The sequence below is a fragment of the Felis catus genome, chromosome F2 (genome assembly GCF_018350175.1).
Source record: "Felis catus isolate Fca126 chromosome F2, F.catus_Fca126_mat1.0, whole genome shotgun sequence".
Taxonomy (NCBI): Eukaryota; Metazoa; Chordata; class Mammalia; order Carnivora; family Felidae; genus Felis; species Felis catus.
The window spans coordinates 210,931-235,050 of record NC_058385.1 but is presented as its reverse complement, the minus strand read 5'-3'; the positions used below and the strand labels follow the sequence as shown (position 1 = coordinate 235,050).

Sequence of the window (24,120 nt, the reverse complement as noted above, 5' to 3'; positions counted from 1 at the left end):
AGAGAGAGAGTCCCAGAAAGACATAAAAGAGAGAAAGGACAGGGAGAATATGCAAAGTAATAAGAGCAAAAGTCGCACTGAATTTGATGAAAACATTAATCAAAATATTCAAGAAGTTCAATGAACACCAAATGGGATAAACTCACATCCCACTAAAATGGTTCAAGGCCACAGACAAAGGATTGTGAAAACAATACAAGAAAAGTGATTATGTATAGAGTGTCCTCAGTAAGTTTAATGGCAAATTTTCATCAGAAACCATGGAGGCCAGAAGGCAGTGGGATGATCTACTGAAAGTGCTAAAAGACAAAACCTGTGCACGAGAATTCTGTATCTAGCCAGGATGTCCTTCAGCAATGGAAGAAGACATGAAGACATTCCCAGGTAAACAAAATATGAGAGAATCCATTGCTATCACCAGCCTTACAAGAAACCCTAAGTCCTGGGGCACCTGGGTGGATCATTCCATTTCATATCTGACTCTTGATTTTGGCTTAGGTCATGATCTCATGGTTTGTGAGTTCAAGCCCTGCATTGGGCTCCACATTGATAGTGTGGAGCCTGCTTAGGATTCTTTCTCTCTCTTTGCCCCTCCCCTGCTAATGCATTATCTCTTTCTCAAAATAAATAATAAACCTACAAAAAAAAAAAAAAAAGAAGTCCTGAGTCCTTCCATCTAAAATGCAAAGACATTTATTTCTACATGAATAGTTACATAGGTAAATATAAAAGAGTACAAATGTGTAAGTGCATAAGCACAAGTGTATTAGCACATAAACTATATACAGCCTAAATATATAAACAATAGATTTTCTTCTAATTTAAAACTGTGAAGTTAAAATTACACATATATATAAATTGCATATATTATAAATACATAAAACGTAAATATATATGTTAATGAGCACAGGCTGTATAAAGAGGTAATTTGAGTGAAAATAATGGCAAAAAGAGAGAACATCAATTAGATATATTAAGAGTCAAGTCTCTAGGGGCACCTGGGTGTTCAGACAGTTGAGCATCTGGCTCTTGATTTCAGCTCAAGTCATGATCTCAGCATCAGGGGGTCAAGCCCAGAGTCCACAATCAGTGCAGAACCTGCGTGAGACTCCCTCTCTCTCTCTCTCTCTCTCTCTCTCTCTCTCTCTCTCCTCCACTCCCCCACTCATGCTCTCTCTTCCTCTAAGATAAGTAAATGAAAAAAATTTTTAAAGGGGTCAAATCTCTGTATGCCATTGAAATTAATCTGGTATGAATCCAATTAGAATGTTGGAAATTTAAGACATTAGTTGTAATCTCCAGTGAAACTACTAAGTATTCCCTGAATATATAGTAAAAGAAACAACATGGGAATTTAGTTGGTACACTAGAAAATAACACAAAAGAAAGCAGCAATGGAGGAATATTAGAACAATAAGATATAACATATACAGAAATAATGAAAAAACAATAGATTTTGATGCTGATGAGTAATTAAGGGTACATGGATTTTACATCCAATTAAGAGGCAGATATTGACAGAATGGGTAGAAAACAACAATCTCTCTCTATGCCATCTACAGGAGAGTCATGCTTTAAACCTAAGACACAAAGGCATTGAAGGTAAAAAGGATGGAAAAATATATAGCAAGCAAATAGTAATCAAGAGAGCTAGACTGGCTTTGTGAAGACAAACTTTATGACAGTTTTTTCTAGAGACAAAGAAGGACATGGTATAGTGACAAAGTGTGCATCCTTCAAGAGATCATTGTAAACACTTTGCACTCAACAGGAGAGCGCCAAAATACATGGTGAAAGGGCAGGCCTATGCTGGCGGACTCCATCTTGTTCTGTGTCCTTCACCTTGACCACACCTCCTCCCCTTGAGCCACCCCCTCCCCCACCTGCCTAACAGAACTCGGACCCTTCCCCAGCCAATCGGCTGAGGCCATAGCCATTACCTCACCAACTGCCCCTAGGCCCCAATAAAACCTTTGTCCTTTTGAAACTCACTCTCTCTCCCCGGTATCTCACCGCTGCCTCGGTGCAGGTAGGGGATTGAGCTCGAGCTAACTCGAATAAAGGCTCTTTTGCTTTTACATCGGACTCGGCTCCCTGGCGGTATTTGGGGATCACGAATTCTGGGCATAACAATGGAACTGACAATTAAAAGGAGAAACTGCTCTCTCAACAATAAAACTAGGAGACTTCAATATTACACTTCTAATAGTGAAGAAAACCTGTTAATTCTGGTGATGCTCATGAAAGGACTGTGGGGTGGGCAGAGAAGGGGCTGGGACCTATATTTTATGGTTCAGGGCATTGACATTTAGAGAGGTTAAGTGGCTCACTCGAATCACAGCACTGGTGACTTATGGTTCAGAGGCGGGGGATACAGAGAATTCCCTGAGGACAGAGATCTCTGATCACCTGGATAGGAGATCATGCCCTGCACACTGAAACCAAGCCCTTTCCTCACTCCCTGGCCCATATCCTTTGGCCCCAAGGTTGCTGAAGGGAGACAGCTGTCTCCCTAAGGAGGTACTGGCCCAAGAGAATGGCCCAAAACCCAACCCAACTCCCGCCTATTTCAATCCCTGACCCAGAAAACAATGCCTTATCCCCCTGATGGATGGGGTGTGAGAACAAAAAAACACATCCCCATCTCCCCATCCCATGCCCCCCAGTGCTTGATGCTACTAGCTGCCTTGCTGGTGGCCAGGTGACCACCCTGAATGACCACTTGTCTGTTTGACTCCCAACTGTCTCAGAACCCAGAACATTCCAAACCAACTGCCCACAGGACAGTTGCCCAGTGATTAGCGTCATCTTCAACTGACCAAACCTGGGTGATGAGCAGTTGATAGTAGCTAGGAGAGGGGTCTGCTAGGTTGGTGCTCTGGCAGATGAAGTCTAGAGGCCCCAGTGTCTCCCTGACGAACGATCTGACCCACCATTTGAGCAGCCTGGACAAAGCCATGGCTAGGAGCGGGCAGGGGCTCCCTGCCTCTGCGTGTACACCTTCCCTGCTCCTTCCATCCTCACCAACATCCAGTCTCCACTGTACAAACTACCCTTACTCCTCTTGAATCTACTTGCTGATTTTATACACACACTAACGTCTTCAATGGAGTAGTCATTCATTGGAGTGGTATTTGTGGCTCGACCCTGTTGTTTGGAAAGATGTCCATCTTGATGCTGCTGAAGCACTGCTGGGGAAAGCCAGTAGATTGTCTTGAGCACAGATGCCTTTCTTGTGAGTTCTGTGTTTGAATCCCTTAGGATCCTCTTTTTGTAATCTGAGCCATGATCCTAGAAAATACACTAAAAAGGGAGAGAGCTGTTAATATGCACCTGGAATATTCATGCATCCCTAGGTCACACTCCCATTCTCCTTGTTCACCAGTGACTGGGGAGCCAGCTGAGTCTGAGCTGGGCTTAGAAGAGGGGTACTGCGATGTGGTATGCACTTACCACCCCCAGCAGACTTGTGCCTAGGGACCTGACATTAGATGAGACCATGCAGAAAGGACAATACAGAGGACAGTGACGGAGAGCCTGGGAGCTGGTGCCTGATAACCTGTATCAGATCATACTAGAAACCACACATACCTGGGAAAGTTACCTAACCCCTCTGACCTCAGTTCCCTGTTCTGTGATATGGGACCTACTTACTAGTATTATACAGCTTACTATAAGAAAATCCAAATAATGCCTAAGGAAAATGATAGGGACCGCCTAAGGGCTCCATATGTGACCCGATATTACATGTCTGGAAGAACAAGCAAGAAATGTAGGAGTGGTTGCCTGCAGAGAGGAAACCTGGATGGCCACAGGGCAAGGGTGGGTGGAAGGTAACCCTTCCGCCTTAAGGTGGGCATGAGGCTTTCCTGCTCGTGGAGAGTATCTGCCATCATCTCCTGTGATCCCCATCAGACTCCATGGAATGCACAGGGCAGGGTAGTAACCCATATTTGGTAGTTCATGACACTGAAATTCAGAGATTTTAAGCAACTAGAGTGAAGAAGCTGATGACAGGACAATCTGGGACAGGAATGTAGTTGGTTTCTAGGGACAGAGATCCTGGATACCCCAGAGTTCTCTAGCTCCTGTTTTCCCTCTGATCCCCAAACTCTCCTGCCGTGAAACTGCAAAGGGAGCACATGCCTGCCTCGGCCTCCACCCGTAGGTTTCGATCCCTGACCCAAAAGCGATGTCGCTTTCCGCAAAGGAAGTCCCTTGAAGGGTCAGGGTGTCCAATCTAGGTCTCTCCGCCTGCAGCATCTTCACACATCAGCTGTCCAATGTGAGCTCCTGGGCATCTGACCAGTGGTCTACATGCCCCCATGCAGCTCAGAATGTGGGCATTTCCAAGCCCACTACTCACATGACAGCTCTCTAGTGATGAGCTTGGTCTTCAACGGCCAACCCTGGATGAACAGCACTGATTCATGAGGGCATGACTTGCTGGGCTGGTGTTTGGTGCTTTAATGGATGAAGCTGGCATGTCCCCCACTACCTACTGACCACTGATGTGAGCAACTGTCAGAGCAGCCTAGCTGAGGGAGGGCAGGGGCTGCACTGACTCTGAGTGCACACCTTTCCTACTTCCCTATGTGACAAACTCTCTCCAGACTCCTTGTCCTTCTCTGGCCCTGGCAGTGGAAGGGGACAGAGTCCCCTGTCCTCTTAGAGGGTCCCCTCCATAGCCACAGCCTGTGAAACCCACCCCAGGGCTCTCCCTGAGAGTCACTCAGATTCTCCTTCCCTCTGTCATCAAATATTTATTCCGCCAACCCGATGGCACTGTCCCTTCTCACCACCCCTGGGGCAACACGCAAAGTGCCACTGACTCTGTCCACATCCCCCCATTGGAACCCCACTGTGAGATCTCAGTTGGCTTCCCAAATCTCCAGATTTATGCTGTATGGTTTTGGATTTTGACATCTACATCCAGGAGAGTTGACCTGTGTGTCCCCCTTTCCTGTCATGCCTACTGCTGGGGTGGCATCAATTTTCTTCTGATCCAATGAAAGCAATGTGGGCATATTCCCTCTGTATCTGTTCTCTGGAAGAGTGTGTATTTCCGTGTCTGGATGGAAGTTTCTCTCGAAGAGACAGGCATATTTCCATCTTCGTTTGTTTGAAATTAAAGGAAGCCACCTGGGCTTGAAGTGCGCTTCATGTGAAAATTTCTTATATTGCCTTTTTTTTTAAATGGCTGCTTTATCTATTGTATGTATAGTGCACACATCTTAACTACAGCTTTATGGTTTCTTATAAACATATCTGCTGCGAATCCTAGTTCCACATACAGGATGGCTCTAGCACCCTGGCAGCCTCCTGGAGAAGGAGATACAAAATAACTGCTAACTTATTAGGGTAAGGAATGAAATCGGTTACCATGTATTTCCCAAGCATGATGATTATACATAATTAGGGCACAAAAGAGTGTGGTGGCACCCTGGGAAGGTAGTGGAACAAACTGGGGAGCTGGGAGGATCCCATTTCCACTGTGCAGCACGGGGGCAGGGCAAAGAAGCTGGAAGACGCTTCTCAGAAGCATTTGTCTGAATCTCCCTACTTCGCAATGAGAAAGAATGAAATCTGGCCATTTGTAGCAACGTGGATGGAACTGGAGGGTATTATGCTAAGTGAAATAAGTCAGGCAGAGAAAGACAGATACCATATGTTTTCACTCATATGTGGATCCTGAGAAACTTAACAGAGAACAATGGGGGAGTGGAGGGGGGGGGGAATTACAGAGAGGGAGGAAGGCAAACCATAAGAGACCTTAAATATACTGAGAACAAACTGAGGGTGGATTGGGGTGGGTGGGGAAGAGGGAAAGTGGGTGATGGGCAGGGAGGAGGGCACCTGTTGGGATGAGCACTGGGTGTTGTATGGAAAGCATTTTGACAATAAATTATATTTAATATAAAAGAAAAAATAAAAAAAAAACTAAAAATCTATTAAAAAAAAAAAAGAGAGAAGCATTTGTCTTTCACAGAGGAAAAATCACCACTACAAAGTGTGGTGCCCACGGTAATTCAGCTTCTGCTACCTATGCATCATGTGCTTTTGTCGGTTTTATTTTACATAAAAACGAGTTCAAGATAAAGCAGGCAAAAGATAAATTTTGCTTGATGTAAAATCCTCCAGAATTAACTATAAAATATATCTCTGCAACTAAGACAGAATCTATACAATTCACATGCTCAGAGGCTGGCACTGAGTTAGTGGGTAGCCCTTTGTCCATGACCTCCTGTCTTCTTCTTAAGGTTCTAGACACTTAGGTGCTCTGAGACCCCAGCCGACACTTGCTTGGTGCTTCCTTCACAGGTGTCAAAGCAGCAGCAAACACAGGTGCCCTATTCCCTGCAGAGGCACAGAGGTGGAGGGAGGAGGGGTGCCTGGGGTGGGTGTGTGGGACCCCAAAGACTCCTCCAGTCTTGGAAGGTAACCTTGGGCCCAGACACCCCCAGGGGCCTGTTTGGGGCTCTTGGCTAAGGGCATTGCTGTTGGCTGACAGTGTTAAGTGTCCTCCAGGTGAGATTTAACCTGGGCATGTGGCCGTGCAGCCCTCAAGCGTCTGGTCCCTTGAACAGGGTATTGGAGCAGAAGAAAGGGGAGGCTCCGGACTGCAGGAGGAAAAGCCCAAGTCCCACCCCTGGCATGTGAGGAGCAGGAGGTCTGATGACACAGGGCTGGAGGGGGGAGGTGATGATCCCCTCATCCACCTGTGATAGGGCCTAGCATGACACCTGCACCATCGAAGTGACACTTAGAGGGCTTCCCTTTTCTTCCTCAGTATCTTTTCTCCCCATTACATCCAAATGCCTGACATGTGCCTTTCCTTTTAAAGAAGCTTATGATGAGGTAGTAAAAAAATAATAATCTTTATGGCTTAACGTGTTTCAATGCGAAAAGGCTACAGAAGACACTACTGTCTAAGATGTAATGAAACCTAAAAAAAAATAAAAATAAAAATAACACAAATGGAATTAAACCAGTTATATTTGAATTAATTTAAAAAATTGAAAAATAAAAGAAACATAAGCAATTTGCAATTCTACCTCCTTACAAATTCCCTAATGGACACTGCACTGAATTTCCCTTCATTTCCATGTGTGTTTTGATTTTTACATATATATATATAAACAAAATTTATATATATATATATTAAAACAAGAAATTATAGAACCCCAGTTTGAAGTGATCCAGGCTGTCCACAGGGCTCCGCAGAAGCTGACTACCCCAAGGGCTTGGGCTACTCCCAGCCCGGGCTGGAGGCTGCGGTGGCCCCTACTTGATGCCCAGGCTGCTGTGTGGTCACGGGTCTGCAGATCTGGACCTGGGGAGCCGCCGTGCTTGCATGCCAGGGAGCGCAGGGCCTCTGTCTTCACTTTTCCCAGGAGGCCCGACTTGGGCAGAGTCAGGGCCATGCACCCCTGGAAGTATGGAGCAGGTATCCGTTTCCAGGAGAGATGTGCTCAGGGCATCCCTCCCCTTCCCTGTGCTGGTTCTTACCACCCTTCCATCTCTCCCTTGCACGATCACGTGCAATATGGCCGCCACAGGGCTCCCTTCCCTTTGGTTGCCTTTCCCAAAGGGCCCAAGACAAAGTCAGGGAAGCCACGGAGATGTGGGCCCTTATTTGCCTTCTGCTTTTCCTCCCGTCCTCTCCACATTCCACATTTCCTCTTACTCTTCCATTTTATCGCCTCTCACCTTCTTCACCCACCCCCCTCTTGAGCCTGGGGGAAGAGACTTTCTGACCCCTGCCAGCTGGTGGGAAGAGAAGGATCGAGTCTGTCCAGAGCACCACACCCGTCCCTGGGGCAGGAGAGCACCAATTGCGAGGTTCCTGGAACCCCCAGTCTTCTGGGGGAGCCTCTCAGGCAGGTGGGCTCATCCATCCTCTGCCCCCACCCTGCTCCCAGTCCACCACTCAGGGTGGCTGAGCAGGATCCAGGAGTGCAGACTCAGGTCTGGGCCCAAGGCTCTGCTCGGAAAGCAGGTGAGGGGGTGGCGGGAGATCTTACAGACACTGGAGATGTGAGGATGTCCTGTGCCTGGACAGGACCAGGTTCTTCAGGATGAGAATTGTTCAAAGAGGGAGTGGTGAAGAGCCACAGAAGAAGGAGCTTAAGGATGGGAATGCAAGAAAGTGAAGGACATGACAGAGGAAAGAAATTAGGTGCAGAATTCTGCTCTCTTTTTCTGAGTCTTCATAATCTGCAATTAATCTTTGGCATGGACCATGGCAGCTATGGCCCGGAAGGAGTGGCCTTGGGAAAGGACAGGGGACAGTGAGAACTCATACTCACTGCTCCTGGCAGGATAAGGGCTGATCTCAGGCCCCATTCTGACCTCAGCTCTGCACTCCTCCCTGGGACCACAATGAGGGACTGGGTCTCTGATCTCCAGTGTACCTTTCCAGCCCTCACATTCCATAACTGTGGCCTGGAATGAACACTGGTGTCATCTTGTCCTTCTTAGGAGGCAGCCGCTGTCTCCATGCATTTCTGTGCGTGATGTTGCCTTCCTCAGTACTCACAACCTACTGCTTCCCTTCTATCTCCCGTGATCAGTGTCCTTTCCCTTTTCCTGTCACCTCCACCGACCAGACTGTTGTGTCATACGGGTGGAGAAGGGGGAATGATCACGGGTATACTGCCAGCCTCCCTAACCAATCAGTTGATCAAGTAACCAATGCAGCCACCACCCCCCACCCCGGGATACCTGCCACAGGTCTGGGGTTGCGCTGGGCCCTGTCAGAGAGAAAGGCAACCCTTGCCACACACACAGAGTGTCTGTCCTGTGCCTGGGGCGACCTTAGGTACTTGGAGATACTTAATCCTCAGAACCCTGTACCTTTCCTAGCCCTAAGAGGATAAACATGAAATTAAAAGTACTTGGTCCAGGGGCGTCTGGGTGGCGCAGTCGGTTAAGCGTCCAACTTCAGCCAGGTCACGATCTCGCGGTCCGTGAGTTCGAGCCCCGCATCAGGCTCTGGGCTGATGGCTCGGAGCCTGGAGCCTGTTTCCGATTCTGTGTCTCCCTCTCTCTCTGCCCCTCCCCAGTTCATGCTCTGTCTCTCTCTGTCCCCCCCCCCAAAAAAAACAAAAAAAAGTTGGAAAAAAAGTACTTGGTCCAAATTCCCCTAATCCACAAGCAGCGTGACAGGGGTTCTATAGTAGGTGAAGCCACATGAACACTGTCCCTGCCAGCCTTTGCCTGAGCCCTGGAAAGACTGGGGGGAGACCCCGGGCAGGCCTGAACGAAGGTCACAGGATGGGCCAGGACTGTGTGGCTGGAGCAGCAGGTTGTGACAGGGGCAGGGACTCCTGTCTGCTGCTCGGAGTCTCTGGGCCTGGTCAGTCCCAGGAGAGAGCTCAGTGGGGGCCATGAGAGCCAGGGTGTGTGGCCAGCCCAGCAGCCTTCACACAGGCTTCGAGAATTCCCGCCAACCAGGGAGGGTCTCAGGGCAGCTGCACACAGGCCTCTCTCACATGGACTTACATGTGCAGGATTTATTCTGATCCTGAGAGAAATGTGCTCCAGGGTGCACCTCCCACCTCACTTCTGCAGGAGGCTGAGAGGGTACATTTTCTGTGATGCCCACTCCGGGAGCATCCTTTCACCCAGGGGCAAGGCTGAGGGTGTCCCAGGCAGGTGCTGGTCTGAGACCTGAAGGTGCAGAGAGAGGGTCCCCACACCCCAGCCTCTGGCTCACATGGTAGCACTTGGTCTCCAGTTCAAGTATGTGTGACAGTGTATCTCCCCAGACTTCTTCTGTCACAGGTCATACCAAACCCAATGTAGTAACTTCCCTGTTCAATTCACAAAACGTGCAAACCAAATGTAATTGAGGCTTTGATGCTCAGTGGAGGAGAAGCAGAAAAGAGCTGGTCTTGGGGGAAAGATAATCTTGAAGAGCAAAACACACTTGAAGCCCACACCCAGTATCTCCTACTGTTATGACGCTGACATATGAAAACCAGAACAAAACAATGCTTCACACATATTTCCTCCTTCTCTTGATTTCATACCCCATTCCTCAGTCTCCAAAGCAGCAGGGATATTCAACTGCTTGAATGTTTAACTTCATTTACGTTAATTAACTTAAGCATAAGCAGGCACATCTGATCAGTGGTTGCTCCCCTGGATGGCGCAGTTAGGGACACTGGTGTATGGATTTCTGTAGAACATGGTCACGGTGATGCACGACATTATGCATTTGTCAAAATTCATAGAATGTCAAAGCACAAAGAGTGAATTTCAATGGAAGCTGCGACTTTAATGAAAATGTATCATTATGATTTTGCTAATTATACCAAAGGTACTACACTTGTGTTAGATGTTATCAATTGGGGAAACTGGAGGGGTAGAATATGGGAACTTTCTACGTTATCTGTTCAACTCTTACATTCATCTAAACCTCCTGTTCTAAATAATGCCCATTGAGGTTTTTAAAAATCTGTAAACACTGTTTCAGGAAGAGATCTATTAGAGCCAATGTTCACAAGTCAGCTAAAGGTCTATACAACAGCGAGAGATGTTGTTTAGTGTAAAACGTGTGCCCAATCTTGAGTTAGAAATGTATCTTGACTTCTATACAGTTACAGCACAATTGATTGCCTTGATCATTCCCCTTTGCATACAGAAGAATATGGTTTAGATTTTATGGTTTTCTATTAAATATGGGACACTGACTAAAGTAGAATCCTTCTTCTTGAATGAGCTTAATGAGTGAATTTTCACATACCTCAATGGGGTCATTTATAGAGTACCCCCTGTTGTTTGCCAGATGTGGAGTTTTCTGAAGCACTGCCTGGTGCCAATTGATATTCTTGACCTCAGGGGAACATTTCTTCTTCTTCATCCTTGAAACAAGATCCTGGGAAATGCATTGCAATAGAGAGAACTGTTGACACCTTGCTGTAGAAGTCCATAGGGAAATCAGCGATAATGTATTCACAATCAATCTTTTGATTCCATTATTTGCCAGCTGACCAGCAGAGCCTCGTGAAGCCAAGTTGGACGTCTGGAGATTGTGCAGATGGGTGTACGCTTAGAACACCCAACAGACAGATCTTGTGAGCAAATAGCTTTATTTCCCTGAGGCATTGTAGAAGCACAGCAAGTACACAGTCCATGACTGACGGCCTGGGTCAAAACTCTGCTTAGAAGCTCCACGTACCTGAGAAGGTTGTATAGACCCCTCTGTGACTCGTTTCCCTGTTCTGAGATACTGAAATGTTAATAGGGCCTAATTTTTAGTATTAAGTTGTGAGCTCAAAATGACTAAACACAAGTAAAATCTTCAGAACAAGAAGTGGTGTTTCATAACTTCCCTAGGTGTTCAATCACTGAGCAAGGTAGACCCTTGGTAGTGGTTGAATCCAGAGAGGGGATGTGGCTGGTTCCACAGCAGGGGGGGATATAAGCTGCCTGATAGCCTTTATATGGAGAGATGCTCTACACCTCAAAGAGAGTATCTGTGATCTCCTGTGGTTTCTGTGTCAGCCCTGTTGAGGTGGGAGGCGGCAGAGCAGGGCCTGTCCTCTGTATTTTACAGTGGGGGCGTTCAAATTTAGAGAGAAAAAGTGATTCGCCAAAAGTCACTACACTGTTGAGTTGGGTGTTCAAGACAGAAATTTAGCTAGTTCCCTGGAGAGAGAGATCTCTGAACACCTGAAATCATGCCCTGTACCCCTAACCAGGGACCCCTAAGTCTCTTCCTCAAATCCTCCCGCCCCATTTTCTGTGAAGGAGACAGTTGATGCCTTGCAGGAGGTGCCTGAGCCAAGAGAAAAACCCAGATCCTAACTCAGTCTCCCATCTCTAGGTTTCAATCCTCGACCCAAAACACAATACAGTTGCCCCCAAGTGAAGCCCCTCTGAAGGATGAGGGGAAGCCCAACGTGGGCCATCCTTCTCCGGCATCTTCACACCATCAGCCATCTCACGTGGTGCCTTCCAGGTGACCAGTTGAACACCCTCAGTGACCAGGGTTGTTTGGCTCCCAAGCTGACTCAGAAGCCAGGACATTCCAAACCAATGGTCACATGATGGCTCTGCTAAGAATTAGCTTCCCTTCAACTGACCAGCTCTGGCTGAGCAGGTATTGTGAAGAAATTGGGAAACTGGCCACCTGGGCTGGTGCTTTGGTGGCTTCATAAATTGTCTGTGGCCTTCCATGTCTCACTGGCTATTGACTGAAGTGTCTAAGCTGCATGGACTAAGCCTAGACTTGGCTGAGAATGAACACAGGGCTGTTCTGGCTCTGAGTATCCACCTTCCCTGCTCCTTCCTTCATCCCTCAGATCCAGTTTCTACGGACTCATCATCCTTTTGATGAGTCTAGACCCTTTTGTGGCAGGGGACAGAGCCTTATCTCCTCTGGGAGGGCCCTCCCCATAACCACATCCTAGATACCCCCTGAATACCCCCAAATAGCACACAGTGCTCGAGTCAAAGGTCCCCAAAAGCAAATGAATAGGATGCCTATCAGGAGTTGTTTTTTCCTGGGGATGTGTCTCTCAAGACCACTTAGGGTGCAGACTACAAAATTCCTCACCCAAGCAAGAAAAATTGCTACTCAGGAAAAGATCCTATGACACTGTTTATTAGCAGGATTGGCAATGCCAGCAGTTAATGTCCTCTTTATCAAGTTACGGTTGGCAAGAGACAACCACTCACCAATCTCCCTACCAGGGAATGTAATGCTATCATGTAAAATGTACATTGTCCTATGTCACCGAATATGACTGGAGATACTCTAAGTAATCAACTTGTCTTCCATAGGCAAAGACAGGCAAGTTCACCTCAGCAACACCTTGGTGTCTTCTTACACGAACGGCCCACACTTTTTCCTCCTTAGGGACACCTAGAAGGAAACAGAATATACGTCAGTACATTGTTGGCACTGCTCAAGAATAGCTCTGGACTGTTCTTTAACATGAACATGGGCCAGAGCATATGGAGGCTTTGCCTCCATGGAATAAATGTTACTGCTGAGCCACGCTCAGCAATAATCCTTATAGTGTGCAGTATGAGGAGTTTTTTTGAGAATGTAAACATGAGTCTTGTCAAGTGTCCATGGCACATATCTACTGGGGAAAACACATGTCTCTGTCACCTCACTCTCTCACGAGTGTGTCTCATACTCTGTGTGTGTTTCCCTTTACCTCATTTTCTGTCTCTCTCAAACACACACGTGCATGCACACACACACACACACACACACACACACATACAAAACACACAGTGAATACATGGTCTTCCTCACACTGTAAATAAACATGCACACAGGTTTTCCCCTGGGAAATCTGTCTTTTCTCCACACCCTCAAGCCTCTGTCCTACAGGGAACCTGGAGTCAGGGTAGCTCTCTAGACTGATGCCAGCAGGAATATCCCAACTTCCTGACTATTTAGATTATTTCATCGGCAGGGGACTGAACCCAAAAAACATACCATATTCCATTGCTCCCGTGGCGACCTGAATATAGAGAAAAGAAACCCCATCAGGGTCAGATCATGATGAACACGCATTGCACTGGTCTTTGGTTCTCCTCTTGACTTTCGGGAACCAGATGCACACGGTGCTCGAGTCAAAGGTCTCCAAAAGCAAATGAATAGGATGCCTATCAGGAGTTGTTTTCTCCTGGGGATGTGTCTCTCAAGACCACTTAGGATGCTGACGACAAAATTCTTCACCCAAGCAGGACAGATTGCTGCTGACGAAAAAGTCCTAGGACACTGTTTATTACCAGGTTTGGCACAGCCAAGTGGTTAATGTCCCCCTGACCAAGGTGACAGCTGGCAAGAGGCAACCACTCACCACTGTCCCCATCAGGGAAAGTAACAGGATCCTCGAAAATGTAGACTGTCCTATTCACAGCAGAAGTTGATTGGAAAGACCCTAAGAAAGCACTTGTGTTCCTCAAGGAAAGACAGGAAGCTCACCTCAGCAACAGCCTGGCGACTCAGGACAGGAAGGGACCGCTGCTTTTTCACCTTAGCGACACCTAGAAGGACACAGAATACGTGTCAGTACCTTGTTGGTGCTGCTCAAGAATAACTCAGGGACTGTTCCGTGCTATGAACATGGGCCAGAACATATGGAGGCTTTGGTTACCTGCATGGACTGACTGTTACTGCTGAGCCACACTCAGCAGTATTCCTTGAAATATGCAGTAGTATGAGGAAATTTTTGAGAATATAGACATTGGTTATTCGGCAGTGTCACTGGCGCATATCTCCTGGGGAAGGACACATCTCTTGCTGTCTCTCCTCTCTCCCTGTCTCTCTAATGAATGTGTGTGTCCCTTTCTCTTAGTGTGTTTCCCTGTCTCCTTCCCTGTCCCTCAGTTTCTGTCTCTCTCAAACACACACACACACACACACACACACACACACACACACACACACACAAAAGCACAGTGAATACATTGTCTTCCTCACACTGTAAACATGGACATAGGTTTTCCCCGGGAAATCTGTTTTTTCTCCATACCCTCAAGCCTCTTTCCTACAAGGAACCTGGAGTCAGGGTAGCTCTCTAGACTGATGCCAGCAGGAATGCCCCATCTTCCTGAATATATGCAGTCTTTCATCAGGAGAGACAGATTCCAAAACACATACCATTTTCCATTGCTCTTACGATGACCTGAATGCAGAGGAAAGAAACCCCATCAGGGTCAGATCATGATGAACACGCACTGCACTGGTCTTTGGTTCTCCTCTTGACTTTAGGAAACCAGATGGCACACAGTGCTTGCGTCAAAGGTCTCCAAAAGCTAATGAAATAGGTGCCTGTCAGAAGTTCTTTTTCCTGGGGATGTGTCTCTCAAGACCACTTAGGATGCTGACGACAAAATTCTTCACCCAAGCAGGACAAATCGCTGCTGACGAAAAAGTCCTAGGACACTGTTTGTTACCAGGTTTGGCACTGCCAGTGGTCAATGTCCCCCTGACCAAGGTGACAGTTGGCAAGAGGCAACCAGTCACCACTGTCCCCATCCGGGAAAGTAACAGTATCCTCGAAAATGTAGACTGTCCTATTTACAACAGAAGTTGATTGGAAAGACCCTAAGAAAGCACTTGTGTTCCTCAAGGAAAGACAGGAAGCTCACCTCAGCAACAGCCTGGCGACTCAGGACAGGAAGGGACCGCTGCTTTTTCACCTTAGCGACACCTAGAAGGACACAGAATACGTGTCAGTACCTTGTTGGTGCTGCTCAAGAATAACTCAGGGACTGTTCCGTGCTATGAACATGGGCCAGAACATATGGAGGCTTTGGTTACCTGCATGGACTGACTGTTACTGCTGAGCCACACTCAGCAGTATTCCTTGAAATATGCAGTAGTATGAGGAAATTTTTGAGAATATAGACATTGGTTATTCGGCAGTGTCACTGGCGCATATCTCCTGGGGAAGGACACATCTCTTGCTGTCTCTCCTCTCTCCCTGTCTCTCTAATGAATGTGTGTGTCCCTTTCTCTTAGTGTGTTTCCCTGTCTCCTTCCCTGTCCCTCAGTTTCTGTCTCTCTCAAACACACACACACACACACACACACACACACACACACACACACACACACACACACAAAAGCACAGTGAATACATTGTCTTCCTCACACTGTAAACATGGACATAGGTTTTCCCCTGGGAAATCTGTTTTTTCTCCATACCCTCAAGCCTCTTTCCTACAAGGAACCTGGAGTCAGGGTAGCTCTCTAGACTGATGCCAGCAGGAATGCCCCATCTTCCTGAATATATGCAGTCTTTCATCAGGAGAGACAGATTCCAAAACACATACCATTTTCCATTGCTCTTACGATGACCTGAATGCAGAGGAAAGAAACCCCATCAGGGTCAGATCATGATGAACACGCACTGCACTGGTCTTTGGTTCTCCTCTTGACTTTAGGAAACCAGATGGCACACAGTGCTTGCGTCAAAGGTCTCCAAAAGCTAATGAAATAGGTGCCTGTCAGAAGTTCTTTTTCCTGGGGATGTGTCTCTCAAGACCACTTAGGATGCTGACGACAAAATTCTTCACCCAAGCAGGACAAATCGCTGCTGACGAAAAAGTCCTAGGACACTGTTTGTTACCAGGTTTGGCACTGCCAGTGGTCAATGTCCCCCTGACCAAGGTGACAGTTGGCAAGAGGCAACCAGTCACCACTGTCCCCATCCGGGAAAGTAACAGTATCCTCGAAAATGTAGACTGTCCTATTTACAACAGAAGTTGATTGGAAAGACCCTAAGAAAGCACTTGTGTTCCTCAAGGGAAGACAAGAAGCTCAACTCAGCAACAGCCTGGCGACTCAGGACAGGAAGGGACCGCTGCTTTTCCTACTTAGGGACACCTAGAAGGACACAGAATACGTGTCAGTACCATGTTGGTGCTGCTCAAGAATAACTCAGGGACTGTTCCTTGCTATGAACATGGGCCAGAGCATATGGAGGCTCTCTCTGCCCCTGCCCCCGCTTGCACTCTGCCTCTCAAGATAAAATAACGACATAAAAAATTAAAATAGATAAACGTCTTATTTATTTATTGTGTGTGTGTGTGAGAGAGAGAGAGAGAGAGGGTAGAAGGGTAGAAGGAGAGGGGGAGAGAGAATCCCCGGCAGGCTCCATGCTGCCAGCGCAGAGCCCAACACAGGGCGTGAGCTCACAAACCATGAGATCATGACCTGAGCTGGAATCAAGTCGGACGCTTACCTGACTCAGCCACCCAGGTGCCCCAACACCACCCTCTCCTTAACAGGAGTCATTTATCTGGCATCATTTTGGCCAGTCTTAAGGGAGAACAAGAGGGCAGCCGAGTTCTATGCCCCATCCACAGACGTTATCCTGAATCTCCTCCTCCAAACACCCACACCATACTCGCTGCCTGGCAGCCTGACCCTCTGTGTTCCCCATGAGCCTGTAGAACTTCTCACCGGCTCCCTCTGCTTTATCCCAAGTGGGGTGTGGCGGAGGGGGGGGGTCCTCTCCAAGCCTCACAAATACAGGACGCAAATTCACCTCAATGACATGTGGAGATGGACAGCCAACATTTACTGAGCACCCAGTGTATACCAAGCCTGTCTCAGCTTTACCCACACTGTCTCAAGTTAGCCACTCATGCCTGCAGCCCCATGATGGAGCACTGCTGCCCTGGGTCATGAACGTTTTCCATGTTTTCCTGTACCTGAAGTGTGGATGTATCTTACAGCAGGTGGCATCTCACCATCGTGACACAGTGGTCATTGCCTGACCTCCTGCAAACTCGGTCCTAGCTGTTCCTATGTTGTTACTTCACATGCGGAGAACAGGTGCTATTTTAAGTGTCTTCAGAAAGATTAGACTGTGAGTCATCTTCGACTTAAAAGGTTTTTGTGTATGCAGAAACACGGGCAGCAGAGAAGTAGAGCACTGATTTGATATTGGCAAAGGAGACACATTATTCACCACTACAGCCATGCCCACAATTCCAGATGGCCTTGCAGAGCAACAACCAAGGACATGCACTTGTGAGAAACGCTGGGCCTCCTACACTCCTGATCAGAGGTCAGCAAGCTTTTTGTATAAAGGGTCAGACGGGGAGTAATTTTGGTTCTGTGAGACATACAGACTCAGGTGCGACCACTCAACTCTGTCATTACAGTGTGAAAGCAGCCATACACGATAGGTAATGGGCATGGCTCTGTTACAATAAAACTTTATTTGCAAAAACAGGTGGAGCGCTGCATTGGGCCCATGGGTTATAGTGTATTGACCCCTTCTTTGGATGAACAGTAAACAGTATTTGGGGGTCCTTGGGTGGCTCAGTTCAGTTAAGTGTCTGACGCTTGATTTTGGTGCAGGTCACGATCCCAGGATCATGGGATCAAGCCGCACATCGGGCTCTGTGCTGGGCACGGAGCCTCCTTGGGATTCTCTCTCTCTCTCTCTCTCTCTCTCTCTCTCTCTCTCACTCTCTCCCTCCCTCCCTCCCTCCCTCCCTCTCTCTCTCTGTGCAAGTGCACATGCTCTCTCTCACAAAGAAAAAAAAAACAGTATTTACTAGAAAAATACAAGCAGTGATGACTCTAAGTCAAAAGTGATATAGAAAATTAAACCCTGAAATGTGAAGAAATTCTAGGACTGTCTTAACTAATGAATGTCAGTTATAAGTTCCCTTATGCATAGTTAAAAAAGCAACGTATGATTTAAAAAAAACCCTTTTACTTTTTTTTTTTAAGTTTATTTATTTACTTCGAGAGAGAGAGAGAGTGAGCTGGGAGGGGGCAGAGAGAGAGAGGGAGAGATAGAATCCAAAGCAGGCTCCACACTGCCAGCCTAGAGCCTGATGCAGGGCTCGATCCCACAGACCACAAGATCATGACCTGAGCCGAAATCCAGAGTCGGACACTCAACCGAGTCACCCAGGCACCTGTAAAAAAAAAAAAAAACTCCTTTTATCCAAATCAAAGAGCTCAAAGAGTTCTTTCAAAAAGTTTCAAATAAAATTTCCAAGTAATGAGAAAACATTTTCTAGAACTTAGTATCGTTTTTTTACTTCCTGATGGTTATGTTTAAAAATGGAGCATCTTAAATCCATAGCTTCTTAGATCTGAGGAGATAGGATCTTGTACCCATTGTGATGTGGACATTAAGGCTCACAGGGAGAAGTGACTCGCTCGGGGTCACCTCGTGATCACAACTGCGACCACAGAGCTAGAGCGACTGGCAGCTTCCTCTGCCTCCTCCCAGCTGAGCCCAAACACCACACTGATCCACACAGTCTCAGGAAGGGAAAGGCAGAGGGGTATCTACTCCATGAGGGTAGGGGTTTCGTGTGCCTGGCTCACCACCCATCTCTGGGGCTTGCACCAGCCAGGCCTAGAGGTGATTGATAAATGATTCAACTCCCACATCAGGCAGCCTGAATTCAAAGCATGACTCTGCCACTTACTACCCCCTGTGCACATCTCAGCGTTATCATCTTGGATGATACTACTTGCATCAAATAGTTGCTGGGAGGTTAAATGAGTTAATATAGTTAAAAGCACTTATCATGGTGCTTGACACAAAGAAAGCACTCCATAAATATCAACTGTGAAGGGGGCGCTGGGGTGGTTCAGTTGGTTGAGCATCTGACTTCAGCTCAGGTTGAGATCTCACAACTCGTGAGTTCGACTCCGCATTGGGCTCTCTGTCAGGGTGAAGCTCACTTTGGATCCTTTGTCCCCCTCTTTATGCCCCTCCCCATGAATGTTCTCTCAGAAAAATAAACATTTAAAAAATATATCAACCATGAAGATACTTATCCTGATATCCCAAACATCCAGCACAAGGAAAGTTCAGTATAAGTACTTGCTGAATGAGTGAGTGATAACAAAAGAGAATGGATGGATGGACAGCTAGGTGGACAGGTGGGTGGAGAGATGGACTGGAAAATAAATGGATAATTAAATAGATGGATGGACAAATGGATGGATGCAGGTAAAGATGGGTGGATGGATGGATGGGTAGATGGAAGTAAACATGGGTAGGAAGATGGATTATGGGTGGATGGATGGATGGATGGACGGACGGATGAGTAGATGGATGGGTAGGTGGATGGACGGAAGTAAACATGGGTAGGAAGATGGATGGATGGGTGGATGGATGGGTGGATAGATGTAAAGATGAGTGGATGAATGGATGGATGGATGGATGATGTAAAAAAGGATGGATGAATGGATGGGTGGGTGGATGGAAGTAACATGGGTAGGAAGATGGATGGATGGATGGGTGGGTGGATGGATGGATGGATCGGTGGATGGATAAATGGATGGATAGGTAGATGGATGGATGGAAGTAAACATGGGTAGGAAGATGGATGGATGGGTAGACGGATGGATGGGTGGGTGGATGGATATAAAGATGGATGGATGGATGAAAACCTGGGTAGGAAGATGGATGGATGGGTAGATGGATGGGTGAATGGATAGATGGATGGATGGGTGGATGGATGGATGGATGGATGGATAGATAGATGGATGGATGGAAGTAAACATGGGTAGGAAGATGGATGGGTGGGTGGGTGGATGGATGGGTGGACAGATGGATGGATGGGTAGTTGGATGGATGGAAGTAAACATGGGTAGGAAGATGGATGGATGGGTGGGTAGATGGATAGATGGATGGATGGATGGATGGATGGATGGATGGGTGGATGGATGGATGGGTGGGTAGAAGTAAAGATAGGTAGGTGGGTGAATGGATGGACTGATGGATGGATGGATGGACTGATGGATGGATGGATGGATGGAAGTAAACATGGGTAGGAAGACGGATGGATGGATGGGTGGGTGGGTGGGTGGATGGATGGATGGGTGGATGGATAAATTGATGGATAGGTAGATGGATGGATGGAAGTAAACGGGTAGGAAGATGGATGGATGGGTAGATGGATGGATGGATGGGTGGGTGGATGGATATAAAGATGGATGGATGGATGGATGGATGGATGGATGGATGGATGGATGGATGGCTAGATGGATGGAAGTAAACATGGGTAGGAAGATGGATGGATGGGTGGATGGATGAGTGGATGGATAGATGGATGGATAGGTAGAAGTAAAGATAGGTAGGTGGGTGAATGGATGGGCAGATGGATAGAAGTAATGCTGTCACATGGAGGAATGGATGGAGAGATGGAGATGTGGACAGATGCATGGATGAATGGATGAACAACCTGGAACCAGAGGGAACTCCTCCTGTATAACTGGAAGCCAGACCCCCTGTGGAAGATCTGGGTCCCAGATATCTCTCACCGGCTGAACCAGAACATTGTTCTTGCCATAGAGGAGCGTGGCCCGGGAGTTCTGGTGCAGGGACTCAACACAGTCACGGGCAGAAAGGGATGGTCGGTCGTCCATGCTGCCACTTTAATGTCTCTTCTGGATCTGGAAGGGTGACGGGAGGTGGAGGGTGAGGCCTGCGGTGACCCTCAATGTCCCATTCCATTCTCCACCTCCACACCAAGTGTGGCACTCAGCCCAACTCTCTCCCAGGGCCCCAGAGTCCACCCCTACTCGCACAGAGGGCTGGACGCTTGGTGGGTGAGTCCTGCCACAGGTGCGAGCTGTGGATGCGGTGCCTCTGGACAAGCTCGTCGGCCGAGGAGTCAGTCCAGAAGTGATCTGCAGTCTTCATCTTGTGGTACTCCAGGGCACGGGGCCCCACCGTGGAGCATACAGGGGCTGGGAATCCATAGCCCTGCAAGTCCACCCTCCTGTCTACCCCCAGATGGGCCACCAACTTCACTGCCTCTCCCCTCCAGCCAGTGAGTATGCCCCAGGGTCCTGCTAAGGAGAGTCCAGCACAAGAGCCTGAGAGCAAGAGCCAGGGAACAGGTAAGTTTTGATGGAGAAGGCTAGAGGAAAACGAGAGAGGCCCTTAGGAGGTACACCAGTGAGCCAAGATCAGAGATCCAGATGAAGCTCAGAGCCCTGGACCACTTACCCAACAAAGACGCAAGGATGGGGCCATCCACCGGGTCCATCAGGAGGGCTTCCTTCTCATAGTATTTACTAGCAAGAGAAAAGGACAGGCAGGTCTGGATGGGAACCAGCAGAGGGCGCACAATTGACACTGACCTGATGCTTAAGAGCAGACTGAGTTCAGCCTCCCTCTTGTTACCCAGTTAACGCTGTAAGCCTCAAATGTCCCATCTGTAAAATGGGGGTAATAAAAACGTATATCCTAGGGCCGTCAGAAGGACTTTAGAGGGGCACCTGTGTGGTTCAGTTAAGTGTCTGACTCTTGATCTCAGCTCAGGTCTTGATCTCAGGGTCGTGAGTTCACGTCTCACGTAGAGCTCCATGCTGGGTGTGAAGCTTACTTAAATTAAAAAGAAAAAAGGGAATTTTGAAAGACAACAGACGTGGGCACTTAGTACCATGCTTGGCACGTAACTGCTTAATACATGGCTGTGATACAGCCTTAATGAGAGTAACGGGAATAGTAATTAGAAGGCTGCTTCTGGCTGCTTCTATCAGCTTCTATCACATCTTCCATTTCAGGAGCCAAGTGGCTTGGGAGCTCAGATGATGTCAGCTCTTCTAATATTATTGAGGCAATAAAAGGCTTTCTAGCTGTGGTGTGCACGGAAAAGCTATATTAACAGGACATCCTGCGCGGATAACTATGTGGATGACGCTGGCCTGACGTGCTCGCAAGCGCCCCCTGGCTTCTGGCTCTTCAAAATAACTTGTCATATGGGCAAGACAATGTTTGTGCTGAGTGTTTTCGGGTTTTGCTTCTTTGTTTGAGTTGTTGTGTAGTGCCTTCTAATTCTCTGCCAGCTCCTACAAGCCTGGAACCGAATTTTAGAGTTGGAAAGGACCTTGTTCTACCTTCCCAAGGGATGTCAGGCTCAGAGAGGGTAAGTGACCTCTTGGAGGCCACACAGCAGGTGGATGCAAGCTATACCCAGCCGGCATGGGTGTTCCCATCCTACAGTAGGGGTCGAAGAACACAGGATCTGCAGCGAGGCAGACTGAGTGGGAGCCCAGGTCGGCCAATCCCACTCTCACTGTGTGTCCCTGGGCATGTGACAACTACCCTCTCTGAGCTTTAGTGTCCTCAGCTATAAAATGACAAGAATGACAGAACCCACCTGCCCAGGTTGTTGGGAGGATTAAATATTGACCTGCTTTTACAGCAACAGCACAGACTCTGACACCAGTTCTTGCTAAGGGGTGGCAACATCACTGTAATTTGACCCCAGAGGAATCGTCTATCCACCAGGATACTGGCTGAAGCCGAATGGACATGCTCTGTGTGTTCTCAGCAGCAAGTTTATCCATTCTGGTGTCAGATCTGAAGGCAAAACTTCAAGACACTTTCCACTCTGCCACTCAGTCTCTGTGCTGAAAACCAGCACTGTTGCATGATCATAAACCCTGGAAATAGTACCTTAAAAACTAGCAGGTGGGACTGGGGGCAAGATGTGACCATCGAGGGTAGCTCGAGGGAACTTCTTTGGGGTGGTAGGTTTCATTGGAACAGTTCTGTGTCGTGACTGTGGTGTTGGTTATACAGAAATATAGACTGTATTTATACTAGGAGTATAATACATATACATATGTAATTTTTATTAAATAGTTGAATACATATTTAATTAAATAATACATATATGTATTTATACTGAATTTAACTATGCTAAAATTCCATAGAACTAGACAGAAAAAAATGAGTGTACGTAAAAACTAGTGAAATCCAAATAAAGCATGTAGTTTAGTTAACAGTATTGTACCAATGTCAATTTCCTGTTTTGGTATTTGTGCTATGGTTATGTAGGATGTTATCACTGAGGGCAGGCGAGAACTCTTTGTGCTAATGCTACAACTTCTATGCGAATCAAAAAAATAAAAAGTTTAGACACAAAAAATAAAGAGATAGTTTGGCATTGCTGCTCAAATAAATTACTCATTCCTTCTACCGACTCATTCAGCAGAAAACACAAGGTCATATGCCAAAGGCAATAGCTACAGAGGCCCGCACCCATGCGAGGGCACGGGGCAGAGACGTATCACATTTTACTAGAAGGTGAAGAGATTAATTGGACTCCAGAGCCTGGATTTCTTCCAATTTGTCTCCTGCCTCCTGGCTTTGCACCTGCTATTCCCTTGGCTGGGAACACTCTTTTCCCTACCCACTTCACCTGGTTAATGCCTACATGCCCTTCGAACTCATGATTAACTGCCATGTCTTCCAGGATTCTTTTCCGGACCACCCAGAGGAAATTAAACACCACCCACCTGACTTGGAATACTCACCACATATTACCACAATTACTATTTTCCTGTTTTCCCTGCAACGATGTGAGGTTCGTGAGAGGAAGGACTCTGCTCTCTCCTTTCATATATATTTTCCTAGCAAACAGGCAAAGAATAAAAGGTAATCATAATACCCACTGCATGTGAAGATGTGGTTAAACAGGCACTTTCATATACCGAGAGATGAGGAGATTCTCAGATATTTCCCTCATCGTCTTTTCTCTTTCCCACTCCCCCTGTCTATCTCTGTCTCCCCATCTGTCTATGGCTGGAAGGAGTGTTAGTCATGAAGAGTCTCAGGTTATACAAAAGCCCACATTCTTCAC

At 47.2% G+C, this 24,120-nt stretch overlaps 1 protein-coding gene and 1 long non-coding RNA gene across 6 annotated transcripts; one reads left to right on the top strand and one right to left on the bottom strand.

Annotated features, from left to right (window-relative positions):
• Positions 1–2,007: 2,007 nt before the first annotated feature.
• On the bottom strand, positions 2,008–21,498 carry LOC123383245. 5 transcript variants are annotated; one of them, XM_045050271.1, is made up of 10 exons: positions 21,477–21,492; positions 20,812–20,917; positions 15,683–15,835; positions 15,124–15,185; positions 14,633–14,657; positions 13,955–14,016; positions 13,463–13,487; positions 12,813–12,874; positions 10,751–10,882; positions 2,008–3,303 (listed from the first exon to the last, which is right to left on the bottom strand). In XM_045050271.1, exons 2-10 carry the CDS (start codon positions 20,888–20,890, stop codon positions 3,292–3,294), a joined length of 612 nt encoding a protein of 203 aa, XP_044906206.1. In that variant the 5' UTR covers positions 20,891–20,917; positions 21,477–21,492; the 3' UTR covers positions 2,008–3,291. The 5 variants fall into 5 exon arrangements, with proteins under 5 accessions (XP_044906206.1, XP_044906210.1, XP_044906208.1 ...); XM_045050275.1 differs by lacking the exon at positions 2,008–3,303 and having other exon boundaries at positions 10,258–10,882; positions 15,811–15,835; positions 21,477–21,498; XM_045050273.1 differs by lacking the exons at positions 2,008–3,303; positions 21,477–21,492 and having other exon boundaries at positions 10,258–10,882; positions 15,811–15,835; positions 20,786–20,924.
• Positions 21,225–23,424, top strand: LOC111558586. The gene is made up of 2 exons (XR_002739657.2): positions 21,225–21,367; positions 22,037–23,424. It is a non-coding gene; the product is annotated as an uncharacterized LOC111558586 (long non-coding RNA).
• Positions 23,425–24,120: the final 696 nt, after the last annotated feature.